The 12,748-nt window shown below is 40.3% G+C and overlaps 1 protein-coding gene across 5 annotated transcripts in view; it reads right to left on the reverse strand.

The window, feature by feature from the left end:
- Window positions 1-466: 466 nt before the first annotated feature.
- The window catches only part of nr3c2 (nuclear receptor subfamily 3, group C, member 2), a 435,445-nt gene continuing 423,163 nt past the window's right edge, over window positions 467-12,748 (reverse strand). For 4 of the 5 annotated variants that reach the window (XM_069926407.1, XM_069926406.1, XM_069926405.1 and 1 more), the window contains 2 exons: window positions 8,306-8,463; window positions 467-1,542 (listed from right to left, as the gene is read on the reverse strand). In XM_069926407.1, coding sequence (XP_069782508.1) covers window positions 1,387-1,542; window positions 8,306-8,463 — 314 coding nt within the window. In that variant the 3' untranslated portion in view covers window positions 467-1,386. Of the gene's footprint in view, window positions 1,543-6,584; window positions 6,626-8,305; window positions 8,464-12,748 lie in introns of all 5 variants that reach the window. The other variant, XM_069926408.1, reaches the window with a different exon arrangement.

The following is a 12,748-nucleotide window of genomic DNA, read 5'->3' on the forward strand; positions in this document are numbered from 1 at the left end:
GTGAGACATGACCTGCCCTTCACAAAACCATGCTGACCGTCACGGAACCCATAAATCCTATCTCTAAGAATCCTTTCCAAAAGCTTGCCCACTGGTCTATATTTACCTGGACTTAACCTCCTACCTTTTTTGAAAAAGGGGACAACATTTGCCACCCTCCAATTCTCTGGTACCATTCCCACGGATAACAAGGGGACAATATCCTAGCCAGAGGATCAAATTGGCATCTAGTACTAAAGGAAGGCTGAATCTCCAATGTTGTGTAAGATCCATTCTTGGTTACTTTTGAGTTGCAGAAGAAAACAAACAGTTCATGTGGCACATTTCCATCTGGTGTGGTAGACAAGGCTATTTACAAAGGTAAAAGATTTGTTGTATGTTCCTGTATATCAAGTATCCTGTATATCTTGTAATTCAACGACTGCATCTGTTTCATTAACGAAAAAAAATCCATAACAATACTTAGTAACTTAATCATCATATTTTTAATATTCTTTGCTGACACAAATGTAGCTGCTTAAGTGCTTCCAAGGAAATATAAATCAACTTATTTAGAACTATTTTTATAATTCTGCATATCATTTGGATAAGTACAGTGTATGAATTACCAAAAGTGCTACATCAGGACTCCAACAGCATAATATACAGATCTATACAGCAAAGCACAGAAATTATTAGATTTCTAAAGAGATTGGAAAGGACATGATCCTCAGGGAATGGTTTGACCCTGCTACTCAGCATTGTTGTTTGGAAAGATATAAGAAAAGTGAGCTATATGCACCTTTTTTTGCCATTTCATCCATTGGTTCCCTATTCCTACTACACAAACAATAAAGATGGAACCTGGAAAGCTTCTTAACAGTGCAGCAAAAAGCAATATTGTTACAAAGCAAAAGTCACCAATGACAAGCAAAGAGGAAAATAATTAGTTAACATGAAATTAATTACAAAATAGAAGAAATATCTTATATAATTCAGCTAGTAAATCTGTGGTTTATTTGCAGAAAATGCTGTAAAATGGTTAAATTAGATATGATACTAAAAAGGCACACTTTCCCTTTCTTAAGTACACTGTAAACGTCAGATCTTTATGCATGCAGAAACATTTCACTTTACAAAATTTTACCTTTTATAAAAGACTGTATTACAATTTTTCCTGCCAAAATATATTTCTTTCAAAAAAATACATTTCCCCAAACTCCTTTTAACCTTTGAATATATTCCTTTTCATCTCATTGATACATTACCGTATTTTATCAGTCCAAAACCTTCATTAAGCTTTTCTTTAGTGTATTGCAACATACAGGACACCAAGCCTGCTAAAATAATTTTTAAAGCTAGCAAAACATGAGGAGGAAATTTTAAGGCAAAGTTCATCTTTGACAATCACTTCTTGTGAAAAAAAAGAGATTTGGTCTTTCCTGCTGTGACATCTGGCAACTGGTCGTTGATGATTTCCACCAGCATATCCGGGAATTCAATCTTTAGTGCTTTTGATTCCACAAACGTATAGAAGCAGAACTGCAGCAGTCCACTGACCAGCTGGAAGGGAAGGATGTATTAGGTCAAAAACAGATCTCTACAGAGGTGTAGGAATCCTTACAAACAAGCTGACAATTCTTCAGGTTTTCTTGGCCTTGGTGAAAAAGACTGATGTCAATGTCACAACAGATCATTCACCTCCACTCGCCCATCGTGCTTAGCAATTCCAACATTCTTTTTCTTACTACAGTGTGATACAAAGCTGGGTTCACAATGAGGGTCGATGGATTGGTAGCTCCAGTACAATGGCCTTATAAGGTGGATATCAGTCCCTCTGGGAATGCCTACAATCAGTGCGTGGAGAATAACAGTTAAAGAAGGTGCTAATAGGCATGAAAAAACAAGGTAAGAGCAGCCTTGAGGAAATGTGGCAGAATTCCAAGTCTCATCAGGATGACAGATCCTGTTCCAGTATTGATAAATGCCATAGGACTGTAAAGCACCAATGGGTACAATCCAGCTGATACCATGTGAAGCTTTGGCTCCCTGTCTAGTTTCCTAAATGCTAATTATACATGGTAGAACTTTCTCTTTCTTCTTCTAGGTTGCACAACTCCCCCTCCCTCCCAGGCTGAGACATCGTATCTGTGATCTGCTCCCAATGCAGCTCCACGGTGGCTGAGAATGGAAAAATGGTTAAATCACACTGGCCATAAAATAGCTCAGGAAATGAAACCAGATAATTTAAAAATTGTGATCATACTTAAATAACCCATGTCCAGCCTTGCAAATAAACAGCCATGTTATCTATAAGACAATGCTACTGCCAACTTTATGCTGACTGTTGTATATATCCTTTCTATACTTCTGGAAAGGTATTTTTCCTTTACTGCCACATCACACACAAGGAGCTCTCTCTCTCTCATCCTCTGAGTGGGTTCTTTGTCAATATGTATAATCACAATCTACATTTTTTTAAAATAAAGCATACAAATTCAACAGTTGCATTACAGAGCTACAAGCTACTAACTGTACTGCTCTGAATGTTCAAACCTGTGAAGCAGCAAGATAAATGTGGCCTGGGTGTGGTAATTTTGGTGAATGTCTGCCAAGCTGCCTGTCTCCCCTCTGGCTAGCCTTGCTGTACTAACATTGGCTGTGCATTATCTCTGCTGTTAAGGACATTCCCCTTGGGTATAACTGTGTATGGACCTATTGTCTTTCATTATTGTACCATGAGTTTCTGCTTATAAAAGCCATGATTATTGTTTGACCACATCGTCTTTGTCTACTTCATCAACTGGCACTTCAATTTACAGTGTCAGTAATCTCATCTGGGAATTTAACATGAGTGTAGTTGGGGTTGGTATGCAGTAGCTGAACTGGTTGGACAAGGTGGTCAGTTTTACGCGCCCGAGCATGGCTCTTCAGCAGCACGGTTCCAGGCTCAGATAAACAGGCTGGCCAGTCCATCACAGTTCCTGATTTCCTAGGAAAGGCAAACATATGTTCATGAGGTGTTTGATTTGTTGCAGTACACAATAAAGACCGAATAGAATGTAGTGCCTCAGGCAGCACCTCCTGCCACCGGGTAATAGGGTAACCATGTGTTTTTAAAGCAAGATTAACAGTCTTCCAGACTGTAACATTAGCCCTTTCAACCTGCCCATTGCCCTGCGGGTTGTAGCTCGTGGTACGGCTGGTGGCAATCCCCTTTGTAGCAGGGCTCACCGCAGTTCAGCGCTCATGAATGCTGAGCCTCTATCGATATGAATGTAATTGGGAAAACCAAAAATGCTGAAAATTCTGTCAAGTAACTTACAAAGATGTCAGGGCAAGGCATCGCAAAGGGAAACCTGGAATATTTGTCAATTACAGTAAGGAAATATACATTTTTGTTGTTGGAAGGTAACGGTCCTTTAAAACCTAAGCTAATCCTCTCAAAAGGTCGGGTTGCCTTGATGAGAGTGACCTCCGGAGCTTTGAAGCATTGCGGTTTGCATTCTGCACAAACAGGACAGCTTTTAGTCAATTTCCTGATTTCTAAAGAGTAAGGAAGGTTGTTAGCCCTTATGTAGTGGAAGAATCTCATGACTCCTGGGTGGCACAGTCTGCTATGGATCTCTTTTAGCCCCTCCAGCTGAGCACCAGCAGCAGATCTTGACAATGCGTCAGAGGGATCATTTAACCTGCCTGGTCTGTACTGGATCTCATAATTATAAGTTGAGAGTTCTATTCGCCAGCGTGCCATCTTATCGTTCTTGATTTTACTTTTGTGTTTAGTACTGAACATGTAGGCTACAGATTTCTGATCAGTGATGAGTAAATTTTCTGCCAGCTAGAAAGTGTCTCCGGTATCGAACAGCTTCAATAATAGCCTGGGCTTCTTTTTCAATGGCAGGATGTTTATTCTTGTCACTGATCAGAAACCAGATATCCCTAATTCCATTGGTTCCTCAGAAGCACCGGATCACTCTTTGCTGAGTTCCTGTACCTAGTAGCACACAAAGTAGACTAAAATGTAATCCCATTTCCTTTCACAGAGTAAATCCATGAATTTGTATGTGTCCTAGATCTTTGATATTGGCATCTCTTTCTACAGATGACATCTGGCATTTAATGTTTCCTTGATTGATTCAGTCTGACTGTAGAAATCTCTCTCCCAACTGTAGAACAACAGCTGTTGACCATCACTGGAGCTTACACATACTGTATATTCACAAATTGCTCTGGTAATGTATTTTGTTAAAATCCAGAGAAAATTATTGCATGGAGGCTTTATAGTCACTTGCATTGGTAAATTCACTCTTACCCCATGCTACATCATAGACTTTCCTGCAGAGATCATTGTGGGCACTGTGCTGGTCGAAAGCAGAGTCCATTGATGGCAACATTCTTAATTTTTGCCACCAGTCATAATAAATAATTAAAAAATCTTTTAGCCTCAATTTTGTTAACTTTAATTGTCATCAGACTACAAAAATACTTAATTGCAGTCTCAGGCTTGAGATTGAACCAACTAATTGGTTTAATTTGGGAAACATTTTAGTAGAATTTTGAAAAAAGCATTTCATTTCCATCGCCAAAGTTGTGACTTCTTGCTTCTTCTAGTTAAAGATTTAACAAGGCCACAAAAAGCTGCAGCATTTGATACATCTTGGGTTTGCAACTTGTATAATACATTAATAATGTTGTTAATGGATTCCAAAGGAAAAAAGTGCACTAAAAATAAAAATCTTGCTGATCGGGGAATGGACGCCACATCGCACATCATTGTCCACCATCAAGTTCATGTGGCAGAAGCTGTTACTGTCAGAGGAATTGCTAAATATAACATTTACTACAACTGATGGGATTATTTTTGATTTTAAAATCACCCTGTATAATGCTTATTACCAAATGATTTGATAAAGTGGTGGTTAGAGCATTTCATGCAAACACAATTAACCAAAGCATTCTGGTGTATAAAACTGCATATTTTAATTATGCTTCTGACTTGATCAAGTTTTAGTAATGGATTATAATGATTTTGAATAAATTTATTTTGACTTGGATATTTATTGTTGTGTCAGAACTGTTTTGTGCAAACATGATTATGGGTTCTTCCGTTTCATACTCTTCAATACTCTAATTAATACAAGTATAGTTTTTAGCTGATAGGATTTCAAGTTGGCATTTTAGGTTAGTTCTATTTGCCTGCAGTTGGCCCTTCTAAACCCTTCCTATCTTCCATATATTTATCCAAACAACTTTTCAGCATTGAAATTGTGCCTGATTCTAGTTTTCTCTGGCACCTTTATCCAAATCTGGCCCCCTCAGTGAAAATTGCTCCTTGGGTTCCTTTAAAATCCTTCCCCTCTCATCTGCCCCTACCCTTGGAAAAATAGTGTGAGCATTATCTTCATCTAGGTCTCTCGTGATTTTATAAACCTCTATAAGATCACTCCCTCAGCCTTCTATGCTCCAGGGAATAAAGACCCAACCTATATAATCTCTCCACATAATTCAAGCCCTCTAGTTCTGGCAACATCCTAGTGAATTTCCTCTGCACACCCTTCTAACATATTGATGCCTGTCTTATACCAGAACTTCAGACAGAAATTTCAAGTATGCTGGTACCAAAGCCTTGGATAGCTGAATGATGAGGCCCCTTCCTCTGTAATCAATGCCTCACCCAATGAAGTGCCAAACACCTACTTTATCACTCTGTTCACCCAAGTCACCACTTTCAGGGAACTATGCACCTGCATCCCTAGGTTTCTCCATTCTACAACACACTCCAGGGCCTTCCATTTAATGTGCAAGTCCTACATTGGTTTGACTCACCAGAATGCAATATCTCACCTTTGTAGTAAACTTAAATATTCTTCTTCACTGTCCAATCACTGTAAAATCCCACTTATTTTTCATGGCTCTACACAAAGAGGGCCCTCTTGATCTTTAATTGACCAATTCTCTCCTTAGCCACCTTTTTTACTCTTAATGTACACACGAAATTTCCTTTATCCTGCCTTCAAGCTCTGTTGTATGTTTTCTAGCTCTTCTGATTTCCATCTTTAGTCTATTCCTACTTACATTCATCAAGGTTTTCCTGACTGATTGACACTGATGTATGCCTCCTACATTTTCCTGACCAGAGCTTCAATATCCCTTGTTAAATAATGTTTCATAAACTTACCAGCCTTGTCCTTTAACCCAACAGGAACATGTAGTGTCTGAATTCTTGCTACCTCACCTTTAACAACATCCCACTTCCCAGCTGTTCTCCCTCCACCACCCCCCCCACCCCCCGCAAACATCCTCTCCAAATCAACTTTTGCGATTTCCTGCCAAATTGGACGTTCCAGTTTGGTATTTTAAGGTAGAACAGTCCTAATTTTCACTTTAACTTCTTTAAAACTCATGGAGAGATTTCCCCCATTATCACTTTGGTCACGTGCCTACTTCTCATTTCCTAAGAGAAGAACCAGTGTTAAAATCTTTCTGGCAAGGCCCTTAATGCATTGATTGAAGTTTTCTTGGACACAATTTACAAATAACACTCAATTTCCCCAGTCAAAATTAGGGAAGTTTAAATCTCCCAGCAATACTACTATACTTACAGCTATCTTCAACTTTCCAGCACGTTTACTCCTCCAATTCCCTGTGAGGTAAAATACAGCCCGATCAAAATGACCATTCCCTTCTTGTTTCTAAATTCCACCCATATAGCCTCACTAGACTATCCCCTACCTAAGAACATCGGGACCCTGGAACACTGAGCTGCCACTCTTGCCCTTCTCTCAACTATGTTTTTGCTGAGAGCTTATTTAGTTACAAGTGTTCATTACTTTTACATCTTCTTTGGCTTGGCTTCGTGGACGAAGATTTATGGAGGGGTAAATGTCCACGGCAGCTGCAGGCTCATTTGTGGCTGACAAGTCCGATGCGGGACAGGCAGACACGGTTGCAGCGGAAAATTGGTTGGTTGGGGTTGGGTGTTGGGATTTTCCTCCTTTGTCTTTTGTCAGTGAGGTGGGCGCTGCAGTCTTCTTCAAAGGAGGTTGCTGCCCACAGAACTGTGAGGTGCCAAGATGCATGGTTTGAGGCGATATCAGCCCACTGGCGGTGGTCAATGTGGCAGGCACCAAGAGATTTCTTTAGGCAGTCCTTGTGCCTCTTCTTTGGTGCACCTCTGACACGATGGCCAGTGGAGAGCTTGCCATATAACACAATCTTGGGGAGGCGATGGTCTTCCATTCTGGAGACGTGACCTACCCAGCGCAGTTTGATCTTCAACAGTGTGGATTCGATGCTGTCGGCCTCTGCCATCTCGAGTACTTTGATGTTAGGGATGAAGTCGCTCCAATGAATGTTGAGGATGGAGCGGAGACAACGCTGGTGGAAACGTTCTAGGAGCTGTAGGTGATTCGGAGCCGAACAGGAGTGTGGGTATGACAATGGCTCTGTATACGCTTATCTTTGTGAGGTTTTTCAGTTAGTTGTTTTTCCAGACTCTTTTGTGTAGTCTTCCAAAGGCACTATTTGCCTTGGCGAGTCTGTTGTCTATCTCGTTGTTGATCCTTGCATCCGATGAAATGGTGCAGCCGAGATAGGTAAACTGGTTGACCGTTTTGAGTTTTGTGTGCCCGATGGAGATGTGGGGGGGCTGGTAGTCATGGTGGGGAGCTGGCTGATGGAGGACCTCAGTTTTCTTCAGGCTGACTTCCAGGCCAAACATTTTGGCAGTTTCCGCAAAACAGGACGTCAAGCGCTGAAGAGCTGGCTCTTAATGGGCAACTAAAGCGGCATCGTCTGCAAAGAGTAGTTCACGGACAAGTTGTTCTCGTGTCTTGGTGTGAGCTTGCAGGCGCCTCAGATTGAAGAGACTGCCATCCGTGCGGTACCGGATGTAAACAGCGTCTTCATTGTTGAGGTCTTTCATGGCTTGGTTCAGCATCATGCTGAAGAAGATTGAAAAGAGGGTTGGTGCGAGAACGCAGCCTTGCTTCACGCCATTATTAATGGAGAAGAGTTCAGAGAGCTCATTGCTCTATCTGACCCGACCTTATTGGTTTTCGTGCAATCCACTTTTCTAGACCTTTTTAATAACAGACCCAATAATGAGGATTCCTCAAAATTATTCTTTGATTTTAACTCTAAAACTTATCTATGATAATGTGCAAGCATCCATTCTGTATAACAGAATTACCACATGTGATCCGGAGTAACTGTTTGAGGTGTAAGGGGCTGTGTATGGAAGGACTCCATACAAACTCCTGTAACAATGAGGATAAAAAATGTGAAATCCTATATTCTTACAATGTTATTTTCAGTGACTTACCTCATGCATACAGTCTAGGACTTTGGTCAACTGATAAAACCGTTGCCAGTTTTGTCCCGTGTTATTTTCATTTCTTGCGATAACTCGTCTCAGCTCTTTGATATAATTCAATCTCATCTCATCAAATGAAGCTTGACTTTTCAGACCATCTTTTGGAACTGTGTGGTTGAAAAAAATGAAAAGCCATTTTTGTTAATTAGGGTAGCCACTAGAGGTCTAATTAAAATCCATTTCTGTCCTACTAAACCACACACTGTCTTTTGACCAGCATCAATATAGCATACAGTGAATTTTAATAGTGTGTGGCAAATTGTCCAGCCAAGCATGTTTACTTAGACAATGCAGTCTATTATACGGCTCAAGACGTGGCAACTTGCCATATGATCCATTCAGCTTTATGAGAAAGCATGTACAGACAAATCAATCATGAAACAAATTAGATAATAATCCAGCAAATTTCTAATGACCTTTTAATTTTCCAAACAAATTTTAAAAATCTGCCCCTCTTTTAAAGTAAGTTTCTTTTGAATTGATAGATTTTCCAGGATTTTTCTATGCTATCACACATGGAAGGGCTCCGTGGAAATAAACCAAGAGCCCTGGACTGAAAATTATGTGGATGTCATCCAAGAATCATTCCACAGAACGTGTAACTGAATGTTCCATGAAGTTGATGCACTTAGAATTCGAAGTATGTAGTCTTGGTTGTATTGACAGACAAACCTCAATGATAGGATTAGTTTGGGAGATGTGCTCATCCTTTTTTTCTCCCTTAATTTAATCCTGACCTTTTGCCTTATTTCTTTTCTTTCCCTTCTTGACAGATCCATTGCTGCAATTTTTCATTATCACATTTACTTACTATTTTTTGGAGGTAGGTGATGTAATATTTCACCAATGAGATCAGCAGGAGTTGATCCCAATCCTAAACTCAGTCGACAGGCTGCTTTCTGGGTGGGTACAGCGTTGCAGTTAGTGCAATGCCTGGATGTTCACCCTGTGTCTGCATGGGTTTTCCCTCGGAGTTCTGGTTTCCTCCCACTATTCAAACTGAACCGGGGTGTAGGTTAATCGGGTGTCATTTGGAGGCACAGACATGTGGGCTGAAATGGCCTGTTATTATGGTGTATGTTTAAATTTAAAAAAAATTCATGGATAGGAGTGGGATCAGCTCTTACCTCCACAATCCAATGTTACTGAAGCAAACACTATGGCTCAACAGCAAATAATAAGCTATTATTATACAAGTCATTTAGAGAGGACTCAAATTATAGATGCAATATTCTATGCCTTAGCAGAAGTTCTCTTTCTATCCTACAGCCAAGAGCCACAATTCCAAATGTAAAAACATGCTTGTGGAGATGGCCTTATAACCAAAATTGGCATCAGTCCTGGCAGTAGGATTATGAATGATGGAACCAAACTTTATTTGCTTTAATCCTATTACTAACCAATGTCTTTGTCTGCTAGAGCCCATAACGACAGTTCATTCACTGGCCAACAGTAGGATTATGAATGATAGAACCAAACTTTATTTGCTTTAATCCTATTACTAACCAGTGTCTTTGTCTGCTAGAGCCCATAACGACAGTTCATTCACTGGCCAACATTTGAGCAGGAGTGTTAAGATTCTCGCACACCACACAAGTTCCAAATTTGGTGGGCACTGTTCGCTGATTATTTTCTGCCTGTGCCTCACTCCTCAGAGTTCAGCAAGAAACCTGCGGCTTGCTGGGATTTTCCAGCATTCTCAATGAGGATTGCAGGACTGAAGTGAAGAACGACATTGTTTTTAAGTTACCATATATTTCAGCAAACAAGTTGACTGGTGTACAAGTTGACCCCCATTTTTCAGCCTAATTTTAAGGGTTTTATGGTATATTCGGTGTATAAGTCGACCCCCATTTTTGGGACTCCCAGGAACAACCTAAAAAAAAACCCAAACGCAAGTAGCAAAGCTGTAAATTAAACAAGTTAAAAAAAAAAGGCCTCGGCCTACCGGACAGCAACAGTGATGGCCCACAGAGCTGAAGTAGCAACATCGTCCTCCAAGCGGGATCAGAAACCTTGGCTTAACAGGCAGCAGTGGCCAATGGCCCACGGAGCTGGAACATTGACATTGTGCTCCTGACAAGAGCTTACCAGGCAGGAGAAGCAACAGTGACCTCAGGGTCCCAGGTAGGGCAGCGTCTAGCAGTGGGGAGGTGTTGGGGAGCAGTGGTAACAGCGGTGGGGAAGTGCTTCTAGCATTGAGTTGTATGCCAAATTGACGTAAATCTGTTTTTTTTCCCGGTGAATTTATGGCCTCAAAAGAGTATCCACCACATAAGTTGACCCCCACTTTTGAGAATTTTTTAGGCTTTCATGACTCTACTTGTGGGCTGAAATATACAGTATTTTTAGTTTCTATTGTTTGAAAAACTGAACACATAAAATATACTTCTTTCAGTTTCATATAGTTTTTTTTTTAAAGTTTCTGAATGTTTTAAAATACATATATATTCAGAAAAATTTTAACCCCTGACAACTGGAATCAGAAATTTGCTGGCTATCAATAGCTTCCAGAATGTAATAGTCAGGGCTTGGCCTGTCATAATGGCATTTGAGGTCCTGCTGCCATTTCAGATCGTACATTTGACTCCAGGGCTGCCTTGAATGAGTTGAAATGAGAGGTGTCCAGGGGAATGAAGTTCACATGATAGACCCTGCCAATTAAATCCAGGATAAAATGTCCAAGAAGTTAAAAAATGCTCTCCAATGGTATCAAACTCATCTTTTTAGGATAAGTAATGTAAGGTAAAAACATCATGAGATGGGACCGGAGAAGGAGTCACCCAGTACTAAGGAGTAACAGAATGCAGATGTGACCTTGTACATTCAAGATAAGCTTTGCACTAACAAGAATGATGTGCAGCAGACTAACAGAGAAGGGTAGCAACAGTTTATTCATTGGACAATGTCATGGTATGATAATTTACTAAGTACGTATCCTGAGGTATAAAAAAAATACCACTTGCTGATAACGGCAGAATGCGCCTTCTCCAACTAACACTGTTAGTTGCAAGTGTTACAATCCGGTAATAAAGAACAAAGAACCTTGATTTCGACTCAGTCTGGTGTCTGACTCACTCATTCATGAACAAAGCAGACCTAACAGTAACATGGTACAATTAGTATTGCCTAGATCTTTCATTTGTTTAAGGAGAATCCCTGTGGGGATAATTAGCCAATCAAAGCTATGGTGAAGAGGTACATGATTACTAAGCAGGAAAAAAATGGTTGATTTTTTTTATTCTCTGGTTTCCTGAATCTCTGATCCATTCTGAAGAGACTAGCATTTGTTTTTAATCTGTATAATAATTTACAACATAATCTAATACTCATTATTGGTCTAAAGGGCAGATGACAGCTACAATTACCCTTTAATCATCTCATTGAAATAGGAGCTGTCCACTGAGGTTGCAGTAACAGTTCCTTGATGAAGGGCTCAAGCCCGAAACCATGGTTAAATTCTTTATCTTTGCTATGTAAGTACACAAACAGACCTGCTGAGTTTTTCCAGAATTATGTGCTTTTACTTCAATCATGGTGTCTGCAGACTTCCAGGTTTTAGTTCCTAAATATATTTTGAACTGCTATCAACTTTGGTTTTATTATAAATTGTATATGCCTAATTCAGTGTATGTGTTTATCCACTCATTCTGCTTTGAATTCTCTTTTGGATTTGATTTTAATCTGTTCTAATTGGGTCGAACCTATTAATTTCTAGTAACGTGGACCCTGCCTGGCTCCAACTCCTTATTTTGTTCTCAAGTAAAATTCCACACTCTTGTCATTCCAATGTGGAGACAAGCCTGTCTTAAGGGAGATTAGTCGGAGAACTGGGATTATTATGTGGTGGCAATATTTGTAACATTTTGGCAAGAAATTCTTCTGGGGAGTGTGGAAATGTTTTTCAAGTCAATTTGTTCTTATCAAAGAGAATGCAAAACATGGTAATGATCTGACTTTTCTCTCTTGGACTGGAAATTTCTCCACACATCAAAAATCTGGGTACTCTACTCAATTTTCTAAACTCCAGGTGGAATCCAGAAGCCAAGTTCATTATCATCTAACCATATACATATGATCTGGAAAAACAATGTTTCTCCTGACCACGATGCATACACCTACACACATAGCATTCTTCTTCTTCTTCTTTGGCTGGCTTCGCGGACGAAGATTTATGGAGGGGTAAATGTCCACGTCAGCTGCAGGCTCGTTTGTGGCTGACAAGTCCGATGCGGGACAGGCAGACACGATTGCGGCGGTTGCAGGGGAAAATTGGTTGGTTGGGGTTGGGTGTTGGGTTTTTCCTCCTTTGTCTTTTGTCAGTGAGGTGGGCTCTGCGGTCTTCTTCAAAGGAGGTTGCTGCCCGCCGAACTGTGAGGCGCCAAGATGCAC

The sequence above is a fragment of the Narcine bancroftii genome, chromosome 3 (genome assembly GCF_036971445.1).
Source record: "Narcine bancroftii isolate sNarBan1 chromosome 3, sNarBan1.hap1, whole genome shotgun sequence".
Lineage (NCBI taxonomy): Eukaryota > Metazoa > Chordata > Chondrichthyes > Torpediniformes > Narcinidae > Narcine > Narcine bancroftii.